The sequence below is a fragment of the Buteo buteo genome, chromosome 14, assembly GCF_964188355.1.
Source record: "Buteo buteo chromosome 14, bButBut1.hap1.1, whole genome shotgun sequence".
In the NCBI taxonomy this organism is placed as follows: Eukaryota; Metazoa; Chordata; class Aves; order Accipitriformes; family Accipitridae; genus Buteo; species Buteo buteo.
Genome location: NC_134184.1, coordinates 16,251,097 through 16,267,426, shown reverse-complemented (window position 1 = coordinate 16,267,426; position 16,330 = coordinate 16,251,097). Strand labels below are relative to the sequence as shown.

At 34.3% G+C, this 16,330-nt stretch overlaps 1 protein-coding gene across 2 annotated transcripts in view; it reads left to right on the top strand.

Moving 5' to 3' along the window:
- The window catches only part of SCEL (sciellin), a 50,773-nt gene that overhangs the window by 21,680 nt on the left and 12,763 nt on the right, over nt 1-16,330 (top strand). For both annotated transcript variants that reach the window (XM_075045832.1, XM_075045831.1), the window contains exons 10-13: nt 702-734; nt 2,046-2,117; nt 13,263-13,322; nt 14,963-15,019. In XM_075045832.1, coding sequence (XP_074901933.1) covers nt 702-734; nt 2,046-2,117; nt 13,263-13,322; nt 14,963-15,019 — 222 coding nt within the window. The remainder of the gene's footprint in view (nt 1-701; nt 735-2,045; nt 2,118-13,262; nt 13,323-14,962; nt 15,020-16,330) is intronic.

The window sequence follows — 16,330 nt, the reverse complement described above, 5'->3', positions numbered from 1 at the left end:
TAGTCACCAAAGGAAAGTCTTTTACTCTCCTGTGAGTTTCAAGTAATAAAGTGCTATGTATAGATGCTAATAACCACAGTTTTAAAAGGTCACTATCAGTCTTAATGATAGGTGGAGTAAAGAGCTGTGTCATCTTCAAATATGAGAATGATTGATTGTTCTGCTGTCCTCAGGAATGGAGTTCAGCAATCACGGTTTTGTGGGGTTTTTTTGGTCAAGGTTTATTATTTACTTACCTTTTCTGATTCTGAGACCTGATTCTAGCCTTCTATAGTCAAGCATGGCATGTTAAACTTCCAGAGTACTTTGCCTCAGTTCCAAGCTGATTAAGCACACTTTACAGAACACTTAAAAGAAATTACAATTGAAGCTAAGAATATAAGCAGCTCGCTGTAATTGAGTTTTTTGGTTGTGAATTGTGTGCTGAAAACAAAACACTATTGATCAGAGTGATTGACTGGAGAATGTTAACTGAAGAATGATTGTCTTAGTAACGTATAAAGAATATGATTAGAATTTAGTATTATGCTACTTGAGTTAAACATGTTATGTTCCACATTAAGAAACAAAGAAAAATACCATCTTGGAAGGAAGGAAAAGTAAAATTAATTGCTGTTGATTGATTTAAAATCTTGCAAAGTGCTTCCATACTAGCATTTTGCTACTTTGTTTCTGAAATGTTTACTCTTTTCTTTCTCTAGGACCACTTTGGAAAATTCAGAGGCTCCAAAGATGTATGTCTTTTTTACTTTGCTTCTTAGTAGATTTAGAAATGAAACACAATCCCATGCACAAACCTTGATTATTATTTTACATTTATTTATAATACAAAGACTGTATAATCTACCTGGGAGGATTCCTCCATAGTCAGTGTCACAGAAGAACATGAAGAAGACTTCCTTCCTTGCAGAAATGTAATTATTTTCACATCGCTTAGAACATTTCATTGGATATTTATTCAAATTGAAAAACCAACTGTAACTGCATAAAAAATTAAAAACTGCTTCACAATTTTAGTTCCACAGTTATATATGTTGTTAGTGCAAATAGTCCTTTATATTAAACTGATGGTCTAAAGAGGGAGTGAAAAAGAGAGTGTGAGCAAAGTGAAGGAAAAAAAGTGGTAAATTAAAAACCTGTGCACATGCAAAGGCTTGTAGCAGAAGGCATTAACATAAGATGAATTAATGTAAAGTACTCTAAACTTATTTGAGTATCTGCAAATGTTGCTCTAATTTTAGAATATAAATTCATTAAATTAATTCATTAATTAAATGTACATTTCATATGGTCTAAATTAGGAAAAGATCACTTAACCAACCTGTAATTTCATGGCTTCTAATTAAAGCAGCTACACAACTTGTCATGGTTTATTTTGCCATCCTAACAGAAAGATTCTCTAAAGCACATAACTCTCATTTCCAACTGTATTGGCCACCTTCTCCCTTTCTTATAATTTCTTATAATTTTAGTATTCCTGTAGTGGCCAATCTGACTGTTAACACAAATAATTAAAAATAGGAAAGTGTAATTGTTTACTTATTTAATTTTTAAAAAATCAGTACTTTGCTAAACAAGTAAAATGCTAGTCTTTACTGAATAAGTAAAATTTATTTAGTAGGTAGCAAATGGTAGAAGGTAGAAAAGTATTTAAAAGTTCCTTTATTACTAAAATAATTTTGACACAGTAAAGAAACTCTGCTTTATTAGTATATCCATGCTAGAAAAACAGGTAGTCTTAGAATACTAATTTTTCAAAAAGCTCAGTGGATGCAGTAATCCAGTGAACTAAAGCATTACATAGCTCTTTATATATGTATTCTTTACATATATATAATATATGTATTTTTATATATTATGTATATCAAAAATATATATGATATTTAAAGAAAAAAAACAAAAAAGTTTCTCAAAGAAAATCTGATCTCACTGTGGTTACAGTTGTAAGAAATACTACATCTGCAATGATAGCCCATTTCAATGATACAATGTGTTTCCAAATATCTTCTCGTGCCTTAAGTATGTTTTCACCATTCCTATTGCAGGGCTGCCTTTTCATCAGATCAAGTGACCCCTCAGAAATCAAAGACTGATGTGGATGATCAAGCTACAGCAAGGTAACATAAGCAGATATAATGAAAACAGTGCTTTGATAAACATTGATAAATGTGATATTAAGTACTCTGATTTCCATATTTGATAGCTCATTTGGACACGGTGTGTGATAAATGCAGCATTTACCTAGTCCTAACAATTGGCCTAGAAGTACAAACTATGAATTCCTTCTTATTGACTTGATAAGTTATCTCTGATGTTTAATTTTTTATTCTTTCAGTCTGTCTAGCCTGAATCTTATAGAGCAGCATATAGATAGTTGCTGCAAATGTTTGGAAACAGATGAATTGAAGTGGTATGGATTATACAGTATATTTTCTTTGGTCTTCAATAAATTGTGGGAGAGGTAATATCTACACACTACTATGTATATAAACAAAAAAACTACTTGTGCATTGTAGTGTTAATATTTTAAATAGTAAAAACCCAACATATACGATTTAGTGTGACAAAATTAGTACATTTGAACAGATGGACTTGTTCTTGTGGTATGAGTTAGATGGCATATGTACTAATGTATCTTGGAAAGTGTACAGAATACCATGAAAACTATTGGTGGAAAAGGCAGAGAAATTTTATTATTTTTTTTTACTGAAGTTCCAGCAAATCATATGGTTCTCTACTGATGGAGATGTTACATTTTTCAAAACAATCAGCAATAACCATGCAAAAAATATGACTTTCTGACCTTGACCAGAATAAAATGCCTGAATATGCAATTAAAAAGTGAGTGAATTAGAAATAGGTTTCCAGATATGCACTGAGAATTACAGTAGCTCATTTTGCAGTGTTTACCTGGAAATATTAAATGCTGCAGACACTAAAATCATTTTAAATTAGCTAATTTTTGATTCATAAAGTACAGTTTTCTGAGGTCTGAAGCCACATTCTACATTATTTTGAATCATGCCCCCCTCTCCCAGAGCCTCCAGTATGTAAAAACAATACAAAATAATTAAGAAAGACATCCAAAAGATGTCTGACAGTGTAATCCCTAGGAAAAAAGTAATGTTTCAGTGAAATATTTTCCTGCCAACAAATGTGGGTGATCTTAGAAAATTAAATATGCCACTGTATTAACTAGGGAAGTCACTGCCATTCTTCACTCCTAAAGGCTTGTTAAGGTCTTACTTAATCCTCACCCTCAATCAGTTCACATTCATCATCCCCCAGTGGCTTTCATTACCATATCAAGCTTTGTATTCCTGTCCCTCCATTGGTGGAGAGATGGAGGAATATTTTACTGGTCTGCAAGTTTCTATGGTAACATTGTGCTGCTACAGCTATTTGTGTCACTATATAAACTATAAGTAGCCTGTAATCTTAGTAGGCAAAATTCAGCCCCCTCTACTCCTGCTACAATTCCTTTACATTTGGCTTGTGCTTCAGATGTCATCCATCTGCTGCTGCTGTGTTAGCTTCATAAAACTACAGATTTTTGTTAAATTTACGCTAACCAAAAATGCATTAAGCAGCTGTCAGCAGAAGTGCCTTTCTTCTATTAAAGATGTCATATAAATACTACACTTCTGGCAAAAAATGGTTATGCCACACAGGGGAAGTAAATGGTAACACCAGCATTTATTAGAACAATATTTTATATTACATCTTTTAATTTCCTATATTTTTACTTAGAATGGAAAGATTTTCAGGTCATGCTTTTTAAAGTCATACTTAATTGATTATTTGTCTTTCACTCAGGATTCTGATAGGGATATTAAAGGAATAATGAATTAATTTCAGTATAAAATAAGAGGTAAATGGCAATTGTTTTCTATCAAACTGGTCAGCAATACACAGAAAATCTTTTGGAAGGGATTTACCTGGAAAGGATGTCAGATACTATCTCTTTTGGCTAAAAGTGTAAGCTTCATTGTGTACTGTTCCATGCAAGGCCTAACACTGATTCTGTTAACATAAAAAGCAATTTTTGCATTGTTTTCAAGTACAACAGTTAGACGTGGCATCCATCTTAAAATGCAGAGTATACAATAATATATATAGCATAGCTGGACGCATGGACATACGGACCTCCACCTTATGGATATGATTAACAGAATGGAGTAGGCATCTCATGATTAGTTAAGGCATTTATAGGTACACTAGACAGCATAAATAGGCTAGGATCCAGAAAAAGTAAAGATAACCACTGTCTAATAATTGTGTATTTTTCAGAGCATAATAGTTCATCCTCAAATCAGGTCTCTTGGTATCTTACAAATGCAGCAGCATATGAGCACTGCAATGGATACATAGAGAAACTTTTTTTCTGATTTACTCAATGGGTCTTTTATTCATTGCTTATCAAGCTCTTTTTGTGTTTTGTTTCCACTTCAGTGAAGATCCAAGATTCTCACTCTGTGTTTTTCCATTACAGAATTGTTGCAACCATTAACTGCAGGTGTTTAAAAAATTGCGTTTTTTAAAGAACCATGTTCTGTAGGTAATACTGTTAAACCACTTCAAATATCCCAAGGGTGTTTAACAGCTTTAGTTGATCTTTCCTTAATGATTATAGTTAGGATCAAAAATGTGTATTTCTATAAACTGCTTTTATATGGTGTTCACTTGTATTCAACTGTGCTACTTGCTTGCATGTGATCTATACAGAAAGTAACAGTGTTTGTCACAGTGGGCCACATTTACCAGTGCAGTAACAAAGGTATTACTACCAAAAGATGCAGAATAATCAAAAAGCCATATTTCCAAGAGTTCATAAATTGTAGAAGTAATAAATTTATCTTTTATTTTGCATAGATATATCAGAATTTGTGTTGGACATATGTGAGGAGAAGCTTTTGAAGTGATAGTAACAGGAGCTATATAAGAACTTAGAGATCTCACTCAGCTCTTAAAGCATCCTTGGTGAGATTGTCTGCTACCAGTGAATGACTCTTAGTCTGTAGGGGCACAGGGCATATTGTAGAAATTTTACAGAAACATGCCTTTTTGGTATGCCATCAACAGCAGAGCTAGGTTGAAGAAAATGTTGCAGCTGTTTATTTGTATGTATGTGGGTAAGAGAGGCAATTTCTAGAGAAAAGAAACAAGGAACTAGAATATTTTTCTGACATAATTAAGCAGATACTATGTTCTTGACTCTTTAACATTTTATTTTCTATAAATTACCGTACATTGAATATTAGTTCTGTACCAGGTTTTCTTATATGATACAGGGTAATTAACTATAATCACTCCTGTCAGATAGTAGCAAATTTAGACAATGCTGTAAATGTTTGTATTATGCTCCTTTTTAATGATATTCCTCTTTGACTCCACGTGTGTTGCCAGTTTTCATTATAAAAGATCATGAAAGAACAACACGTTAATTACCTGCGCTTAAACTATCTCTTGTAACAAGGACACATTTTTCTGTGTCTATCAACATTTGGCAACTTTGAAGAGTGGAAAAAATATGATACAGGGTTTTTTGAAATTATTTAAAAAATTTGAGTAAATTGGTATCAACTTGGAATTTTTCAAACCAATGGAATTAAAACCATCATGTCAGGTCTCCTAAGTGAACATTTATTGATAAAACTTTTATTGTTCTAAAGCTGCAAAGAGCACAAACCTGAAAGAACACGTAGGTGCATTTTGAAGCATTGGCCAATTATGTGTTCCCATTACATGAAAGAGAGAAATCTGTTCTATGGAGAGAGACAGACAATTCCAAACAGCCACTGGAAACATCCTAGAGAATTATCTTAGGTTCGACTAAAGTTTAGATGACCAAAATTAGAAGGCATGACTCCCACACAGGTGTTCCTGTGTGACTTTTCCAGTTTGATGTCTTTTTTGTTTGCTTTCACTTTTTAGTGAGACCTTCAGCAGACATCTAAAATGTTCTGGAGGACACTTATGTCACTCAAAATGTTGGAAGCAAGGATACTAAAACAGAACTCACATAGGCATATCCATAATTCAGTAGTTGTAACTGCAGCCAGATATTGCTTTGGCTACAATGACAATTTTTTCTTTATGGTAAAGTGAAGTGGCTTTACACTTTCTAAGTTGTTTTTGATAGTACAAATTAATACAGTCATTTTTGATGATACATTTTTGCATTTCAGCAGAAGGCATTTCCTAGTGACAGGGACCTTCTGCCTCCCAATTCTGACAGATCAGGCATTCAGTGGAATGTCAGTTTACAGCTTTTCTGCATGTTGATATAAATGATTTCCTGTTGCAGAGCTTATGTGAAGAGATCCAAGACCATTATTCCTAACTGAAAAGTTAATACAGTGTTTACAGGGTCATACATATCCTCCAAGCAAAACTGAATAAGTTGTTGTCCTTTTTTCAGTGATCTTTCCCAGTCCACCTCCTATAAAACATTCTGATCAACAGCTTCTTCCTCTGTATTTAACTCCAAAATCCTCTGGGTGAAGCATTACACTGGTTTTGGCACAGTATAAATTGGCTTTCACAGTTGACTGCAGACCTCTTCTGTTCCCTCATCCTCGGCTGTTACTGATGAAAGGGCTGAATGAGGGCTCCTGGCACTGATTAGTCAGCATAGTGGTGTGGAAGGAAATGCACCCTGCTTCAGAATAAATGCCACTCTTTTCTCAAAGAACTTCTTTATTCATTCTCAGTTATACTAATGATAAAATCTGATATAGGGACAGTAAAGCAGCCATGGATGGCAGATCAAAATTCAGCTGGGCCCATGATGTTAAGGTTTATCCAGTGAGATGCCTGACATACTTAATGTACTCTAGACCAACTCTTTTAGTTCAGATTTGGAAGGTCCAGTTGGCAATCAGTTGTTTTTGTCTTCTTCTGTGCTGACATGACTAGGTCAGAAATGCCCTTAAGGTTCTAGCCAAACTTGGTTAGTGTGGTCTTTGCATATTCCATCATGTCAGAAGAAGAAACTGTTGATCAGAATGCTTTGTGGGAGGTCAACCGGGAGAGATCACTGAAGAAGGGACAACAGATGCAGCTTGTTTGGTATCATATTTAGAAATATTATATATCTCTTATAGTATCATCTATTAGAAAGAGGGAGTCACCTCAGTAGTTTTTTATTATCCTGCACAGGGCTTTTAATTAGAAAACAGATGGAGATCTATTAAAAATACTGTGTATGACTCCTTTACTAGATTTGCCTCTGGCCTCACTGAGTATCCAGGGATTTGACATGAATTGCCGCACTGATTAAAGACATTACAGCAAGTCTTGTGAAACTTGTGTGGTCCTTCAGTTTTCTGGTCCATAAAACAACACCTACAATATTGGTGCTTGGGTATTATATGGACTGTTTGTGTATCAGCAAAGAGGGATGATGAAATTCTAGGTAACAAGGCAAGAATGCCTTCAGGAATTAGGGAACATCTGGAACTAGAAATGGGCTTAGCAAGACTTTTACACGTTAAGTAAGCATTCACTGAATGACTAGGGAGTTGTGGTCACATACTTTCCTGTCTGATACTTGAGGTTCAAGAACATGGCTTGGACCTGTTTAAAATTTTGTTTCTCACTCTTTCCCACACATGTCCAGGTTCAACTTCAGTTTGGCCTTAGCATAAGGACAGTCAGCAAAATGTGACCAAAGTTTTTAAAATCTATTTTTGTTGACTGTTTTCTTCATTGCCTTCCCAATTTGCAAATACAAACATTAGAAAGGTTTTCGTTGCTTTCATCAAATAACTAATGACATCACTAAAGCTCTGTAGGCATGATTCATGTTTCCTGTTTCTATGCCATTTGAAACTTTACCTGAATGTTTTCAAGATTAAAAAAACCCCAAAAACAAAACTCCCAAACCAAACCAAAAAAACTATTAGCTGTGCTTGAATGTCTGGATGGGATTCATTTGTGTTTTCCTTCTTGATGGTGATCTGACTTGTCACCAGTTAAACCAGAATTATGGAACTATTATCCACTGAAATAAATGAGATTCACAAACAGATCTCACAGAGCAGAAGGACTGAAAAGTATTAGATCATTATCTCAAGTGAACTGAGTTAGAAATCAAATGCAGACTGAAAGGCAAAGCAAAATGTAGGCAACTCAATTTCTCTAAGTTTTTAATACAGAGCGTAAGAGGAAAAAAATCATACTTTGTGATTGCATCATACATTCATTTTTATAATTTTAAAGATTACTTACTGAACATGTCCATAGGTCTTTTGCACATTAAATCAAGGAAGACATTAGATACCCAACATTAATAAAATGAGATAACACAAAAGACATTTGTTCTGCAAATGAAGGAACATTTGCTGATATTGTTTCAGGGTCAGAGATATTAAGCTTTTGAAATTTAGCTAATTTCTGGAGAGCTTATCACACAAACCCTAAATAATTTCCCTTTTTGTTTGGGTCTGAGAGGCATAGGGGTCCAAGATATGGCAGAACAGGAGTGTCTGGTTAAACTAAGCCATAAATTTTGCATGCAGCGTGCCTTGACAGCTTTTTTTAAACCTATTTTACTTCTTTTCTAGCCTTTTATTCTGCTGGACTCTCTTCATTAGTTGTCAAATTTCTAACCCTATTTTACACAGGCAGCTAGAGGCAAAATAGCAGACAGCAGCAGCAAAATTCATGGTTAACAAGTTTATAGCATGAAGCCCACAGTGGCCCAGTTGCACATAGGTTTTTCTGGCCTTGAGAGTGGGGCTTTCTTTTAGATTCATAGTGCTATTTTAAGCATTTTTGTGCAAGGGGATGTTAAAGGCAGAATATACTTTTTTTCTGGAGGTGGTCCCTTACAAAGGAAAAAGTAAATGAATTAATAGAATTATCTTCCATACTTCAGTGATGCTAACAAACACACCTAGGTCTTATTCTAAGTCTTAACATTTTTATTTTATAATAAATTCATTGGTTTTTTCAATACTTGATCCTTTTGTACAAAACGTGATACAAAATCCTCTGTACTGCTGTTCCAAGTATTTTTATACAGAATACAAAAGTATATATTTGTTTTCCTGAGTTAGGTGCTCCTAAAAAAATTTCAATCATGTCCTATGGCGGTATTAAAATATTTCATCTTCTTGAAAAGAACTATATATTCTCCTCCTGGCAGGCTGTCTGACCTACCTCATTCTCATCCATTTTGAAAAATACGCACTCTAGGCAGAATGTTCACAGTGATGTAATGTCTGTCTCTGAAAATACTATGCTTGGAGGTGGCATCCTTTGGAATGACCTATGAAAAATGTCAGCATCTATTACAAGCCACCTACCATATTTGAAAGATATTTCCCCAAGTTTGTCTAAACTGCTTTGTGTAGAAGTTTTATGCTGCTGTTTTCCGTCATCATCTATATTTTTTAAAATTGTTGACATATTTAATAAGTAGGAATTCAATTCAGCCATCCTTGGACATTGAAATAGTTTATTTTTTCAAATGACAGTTATATCTGCAACTGGAAAACCTTCTCCACAACAGCCTTTCACTGCATCTGATATTCTGATATTCAAGGAGCTTCTTTAATGTATGAATGAATATATAGGTTAGTCTCTTCTCCACTTGAATACTTGACATCTCTTTTAGAAGTATTAGAAAAGGTATAAATTGTATTGCTGATTTTTAGCATGCTAACAACTCTCAAATGAAACCTAAACTGAAATTCTGTTTAGGCTCTGTATTGCACATCCACTTTAATTTTTAATGTGAGACTGGGTTATGTGGTGATGTCAACACTGATACCCACTGTGTGCTATTGCTAAAGTAAATGTAGCTTTGCTAACAATGAGACATTAAAAAACTCCGCAAAAGTATGCCCTGAACCTAATCAGATAAGTTCTGACCTATCCCCTATGTCCTGCAGCTTGCCCTGCTTTACATCTTATCCTTTTATAAACAACAGCTTTCAAACTTTAACTTCAGTTGCTAATAACCTGAACTATGCTTGAACCAGCGGTTGAAGTTACATATCGTATGACCTCTCCTTTGCACTAGCCAGCCACCTCAAGGCAAAGAACTTGCAAGATGTCAGCCCTGATTACTTGCTGCAGTCATGTCAAGCAGATGTTTCATGAGGGTGAAAGTCTGAGAAATGTTACCAGTGCAATAAATTAATATCTTCTAAGGGTTATGTTTTACAGAAGTTATGTTCCATAGGAACCATAAAGCATAGCTGAACAGGTCAGTCAGCATGTATTTTTGTGCTGTAATCTGCAGCTGCAACTGTTTCTGTTCACTTTTTAGCACTCTTCAGTGTTGGTGTTCTATAAATCAGGCTGCAAGTTGACAAGCAGTGCACATGCAGCCTAGACTTTTATTGCTTTTGTTACCATCCCTTTGGACAGCAAGTAAAATCTTCCTTGCAAGCCAGTCAGTGCATTGGGATACTCAAAGCACTGAAAGTAATGTATGATAAAGTAAAAAAAATAACTGTTGGATGCAAAGTCTACAGAAGGGAACTAGCTCATCTATCCCTTGAGTTGCACCAAGGATTAATATGGGCCAGTACACACATTTCTGAATGAATGATTCTTAAATTATTGGAAGTTTGTAAATCTCCCCCTACCCCCCACCCCCCACCCCAGCGATGATTTCCAAACAGGTAATAGGTCAAGGTTGAACTATTTTAGATAACTCCTCTTTTTTTTTGTTTGAAAACTCCGTGCAAAGTCAACAGAGCAATTTAAGGTGAAGCAAATCTGAAGTTACCTGGGAAAAGTGTTAAAATACATGTGAAAACTTAAAAAGATTGTGTTTTAAAGCCAGAATCTTTCCTGCTGATCTACAGGAGTTTCTTCCTTCCCTGTCAACAGAAAAATGTTACCTACAAGAAGAACAAGTATATAAGTGATATAACACATTCCCAGTGTTCTACAATCAATTTCTATAGTGTTATTAATTCAATTGTGTAGCATTTCATAAAAAACCACTAAGATATTTTAACATTTCTTTCAAAGGTTAACACAAGAAGTTCTAGTGGTGGGAGCATATTTTACCTACATTGTATTTGCTTATTTTTATAGGAAGGTGTCTTCAGTACATTTATCTGATTCTGAAGGAAGAACCCCCAGGGATTATTAAAGAATATGAAATTGAAAATTGTAAAAAAGTTAATACAATATTTTATATCTATACCATGAGTAAAAATTTCAAACATATCTGTTCTACTGAGCTAAGTCTCATAAAAAATGTATTGGAATTTGATTCTGCAAATGCTTATATTCCTTTGAAAATCAGACATAGAAGCATACTGGCCTGCAGGGCATGGCTTTGCTACTGTCACAGCCTTTCTGTTGCTCCACACTGTGAAAGTCAGCAGAAGTAAGCAGAAAGGCTACTGATAACCCTGCTGAGTAAACTGCATATAATCCTATGATTGCAACCAGAACGAACAGGAGTCCCAACTCTCTTGCTTTCTGTGCTTTGGGTGAATGTGCAACACTGAGGCCAATACATATGTGAGGGTTGCATAGCACATAAAGATCATAATTGAGGTAGCTGCAATTCCAAAGCTTCAGTAGGCTTTATAGAAGACTTGAAGTGCATATTTTAAATACCTCTAAGAACATAAAGGAATGGAGGATGCAGCAGACAAGAATAATAATGTATATTTTACTCAAGCCAGACACATACACAGCTGGAGGTTTTTTATTAATACAAATAGCAAAAATATAAGCCAACAAAGTATCTATCTGTGGTCTTATTAGACTTATTAACATTTTAGTGTTGCTACCTCCAAGTACTGAGGAAGCAATTTGCCATCCAGTTTGTAAAGGAAAGGATAATTTTGGATAACCACAAGACTCTGGCTTCTGGAGGAAAACTCTGAAAAGTGTGAAATCTGTGATAATATAAAGAGAATTTACAAAAATATATAATATGTAGATTTATTAGACTGGTATGGAATTCTTGGTAAGTGGCAGTAGACTCTCCTTGCGTTGAACTGGTTTTGTTTCATTCCTAAGCAAATGGAGGTCTTGATGATCTCATCAAAGAGAGACCCAAAGCTGGCAAACATGACCAAGAAGAAATCTGAAAAGGCTGTCTTTATCTTTCACTGAGATGCTGTTTCATGACAGAACTGTTCAGAATGAAATGTCAGTAATGAGACCGTATGGAACACTGTTGACTACCAGGTTACAGAACAGGTCCTACAGCGGAGGGACTGCCATACCATCATGGGCATCACTCTTTTCCCATTGCTTTCTTTTGAAGAGTAAATTTTTCAATTTTTTGTAGTGAGTTAAGGTTACTAGATAGTAACTTTTTAGGTAAAGTTGCTGAAAGTTCTTCAGTAGAGGAGATTGCAGTTGGAAAATGCATTTTCATGAAAATGTAGTGTTTTATAGAAATGTTAATGCCAGCGCAACCCTTTGAAGGGAAATAAAGGCAGTCAAAGCAACACCCCATGTTTTGACTTGATACTACTAAATGTTCCATTCAAAGAGTACAAAAGACATTGATTTATATTTCTAATAGTTACATTACATTAATATATATTACCTGTTTAATGTTAGTATATTGAAAAAGAAAATTAATTAACCAACAAGATCTAATTCAAGGAAGATTTTTTTTTTCCCCTTATATCAGATAATAATAGTAAATCACATCCTATTTCTTTTATGGAAGTTCAAGGATCAGTGGATGTAACTAGTTCTCAGCATTGCTCAGTTTCAACATGAAAATTCTTATGACAAGGGAGAGTTTAATTGGGAAGGAGCTGGTCTAGATAGCCTACCAAATAGACTAATGGACTTTTTGCTGATTTATCCAGAAAGACTTAGTCCATAATTACTTTTTAGCTAAGAAATTGTTCATGCACATATCAGGAATACTTGGCTAATTGTATTTTCTGGTAAAGATTTTTGTTATATCATAGCATATTAAAAGGGAGGTACTCTTTGAAGTTGTCCATGATGCATGTTCAGCGGGAATTATACTTTTTGACATAAGTATTAGTTATAACTTGTTGTTTCCAAAACATAATTTGGTCCTCTTGTTCCAGAAGAGTGTGTGCTTATGTGCATATGGTGGGCATATGGCTGTGTCTATGAATATCTTTGAATTACTAAAACGATGTATACTTTGAACTTTTCATCAGTTTAATTTTGTCTTTCATAAAGAATGTGTCAATTATAATTTATTTTTAAGTGAGTGTTTAATTTGGCTAATTGACAGCTGGCTATACTAATTGTGATTTGATCTGGTTTTTGTTCTGTCTTTAAAGGAACCAAGATCTCGATAACCTCATCAAAGTAAATCCAAGTTCTTTCACAAGTGATAAGGAGTAAGTCTTCAAAGTTTCTCAGGCCCTGCTTTTCTAAGGCAATGAGTAGTTTGTAACTGTGAGAATGTCAGGAAAGGTAATGTTGCAAATCTGTAAAAAGTTTATAGATTAGTAAGTAGCATTCCTTATACAGAATGATGAGTATAACAGTACAGATTAATTAACTGACATGCGTGCTATCAGCTGAACAAGAAATATCTATGGTAAGCTTACATACATGCCTTATATGGTTCCTCAATAAAATTATTAAAGAAATATTTTAATATAGTTAGAGAAGGGGCATTAAACAAAATATTGCAGAACTCATGGATGATAAGTGTTGCCCCAACAGGGTGTAACAAAGCATTTCATTCAGCAAGGGCAGTGATCCATAAAGAACAGCTTGAACTTACATTTTCGAACAGCACATCAGTTCAGTGTGTTTCAGGCAAAGTATCTTGTGGTCCATAAGCAGCCCTTCAGCATATGGAAAGGGAGGATCTGCCAGTGTACTGTGCTAGTAAGAGCTATGTAATATTTGTCACACCTAACACTGAAATTCTACAGATAACTTCAAGAATAATGTTCTAAACAGTAGCAGCACATAAATGTTGCTAACGTGATCATCTATTTTACAGTAGACAATCTCACATATATGTATACATACATACATATATATTTGTACACTTAGCACTAACCTGTAAGTTGAGTCTGATTTTTTTGCAAATTTTAATTCACAGAGAATTTATTAGGGTAGAGTCCAATACTTTGAGACACTACTGAATTTTAGGAGACATCCAAAGTTTTAAGATTAATAAGCCTATTATGGATTGAAGTGAGCAAGTTAGCAGCTTCACAGAGCTTAGTCTTTTCCTTTTGCTCCCTACTTCTACCTAAAGGGGATCAGGGTTTTTTACATTAGTTAGAGTGCTTTTCATAGGTCATACCATTCTCTAATTTGCTAAACCATTTAAAAATAATTTTTAAAAAATCCAGAGCAAAAACTAACCACTAGTGTAATTGTATTTATGAAATTTAAAAAAAGTGTTTCCTTCTATGTAAACTTTGTGAGTCTTTGGATGTTTACTTTTTCAGTATAAGTACAGACATAATCAATGCTTTAAGTGTTAACTATGATGACACATGGAGGTAATTTCTTATCATTCCAAAAGCAAAAATATGTGGACATTTGGACATATTTTTAGGTGTTGTCTTAAGAAATAGAAGTTTCTTAGTTTAAATAAAAACATATTTTTTGCAAATTAATGATGCAAACAAGCATTAAGCTGCTGGGAGCCTGTATATGAATACAAAGTTCTTCGAAAGTTCATGTTTCTCCTTCACTGTCTTGACTGGCAAAGAACAGTCTTAAACTACTGCGTTGATACAATTAAACAAAGCCTTTTTATTTTCTTGGCTGTACTAGATAATATTTTTTATTTAATTGTACAGAACTTTACCCTGTTACTGAAAAACTGTACACATATTTTCTTATTATGGTCAAGCCCATAAGTATTTGCAAATTTTGAACATAAACTTAACTAACGATTTACTTTTTTCCCTTTAAATGTGTGCATAAATATATTTCTTTCTTTTACTACACTTTACCTCTTCCCAGATAGGGGGAATATTTTAACAGTTGTATTTGTTTGTTGTTTCAGAGGAAAAGACCTTGAGGATTTTACTGAAATAAATACTGCTGGTCAGAAAAATAAGAGGCAAGGCTGTCATAATCTTTCCCTTATATATACTTATAAAATGTTTGTGGTTGGTTGGATATTAGTATTAGTTCTGTTCTGTAAAGATCATTAGAGGAATCAAAACTAATATTTTTATTTCATTTAAACCATAGAATTTTAACTTTTTAAAATTCCTCATTGAATACAGGCTAGTAAATACAAATAATTCAGTGTGGAAGAAATGCAAGTAGTACTTGACTTTATCTTATTGCAACTCTAAACAGTCAGTGCATGACCACCAAAGTTCTTTAAATAAATGTGAAATGCTTCATCAAACTAAAAATTGTCCTTTAAATACAAAAGAGGAGTATCATAAATAAATTAAAACCCCCTCTTTTTTCTTATTATCATTATTCATTTTCAAATGAGAATCAATGTGGCCTTTTTTTCATCTTAAATAATTCTTCAATGGATAACATTTTTATTTTTAATTACAGGCCATTTATTATAAAATATTAATGTAAAATTATATTAATGTATTATATAGATGCCATATATTAATAAGTGCATTTATTATATAAAACCAGCTATTTCACAGCCAGTGATTTATGAGTTACTAGTATAAATGTGGTCATATGGTCCTAAAGATTGTATACAACCCTAGATAATAGTAGTTGCAACAGGAACCTGGGCTGGATGTAACGACACAGCAAATAACACACTTTGGCAGCCATTTCCATAGCTCATGGTGCTGGTGCCTGTACTGAATGAAATTATATTATCAAGTTAAAATGATGGAGCCATAGTCAGTTTAGAAGATGTAGGCAGGCCCATCACCTGTGGCATGGCAACACAATGCGACACAGCGGTCATAAATTGAAACAAGAGAGATTCAGACTGGATATAAGGAGGACTGTCCAGCAGTGGAGCAGGTTGCATGGAGAGTTGTGTCATCTCTGTCCTTGCAGTTTTTCAAGACCCATCTAGAAAAACCCCTGAGCAACCTGGTCTGACCTCAGAGCTGCTGCTGCTTTGACCAGGAGGTTGGACTAGAGATCTCCCGAGGTCCCTGAATTCCAGCCTGAATTATCCTACAATACTGTAATGAACTTAGCATTTTTGAGTAGTTTGTCATTCTTTTGTAGTGCCACACTGGAAAGAAACTGAAAAATATTGAAGTTTGAACTGATAACGCTTACTTCATAACTAACTAAACACTTATGACATGAAACAATTGTGATACATACTCAAAGTAGTCAGGAATCTTCCTTGTGAGATGCATATAATTTTTTTCTCCTTCAACATAAGTAATTCAACTCATTTAATATGTTTAGGTTGAATAAAATAATT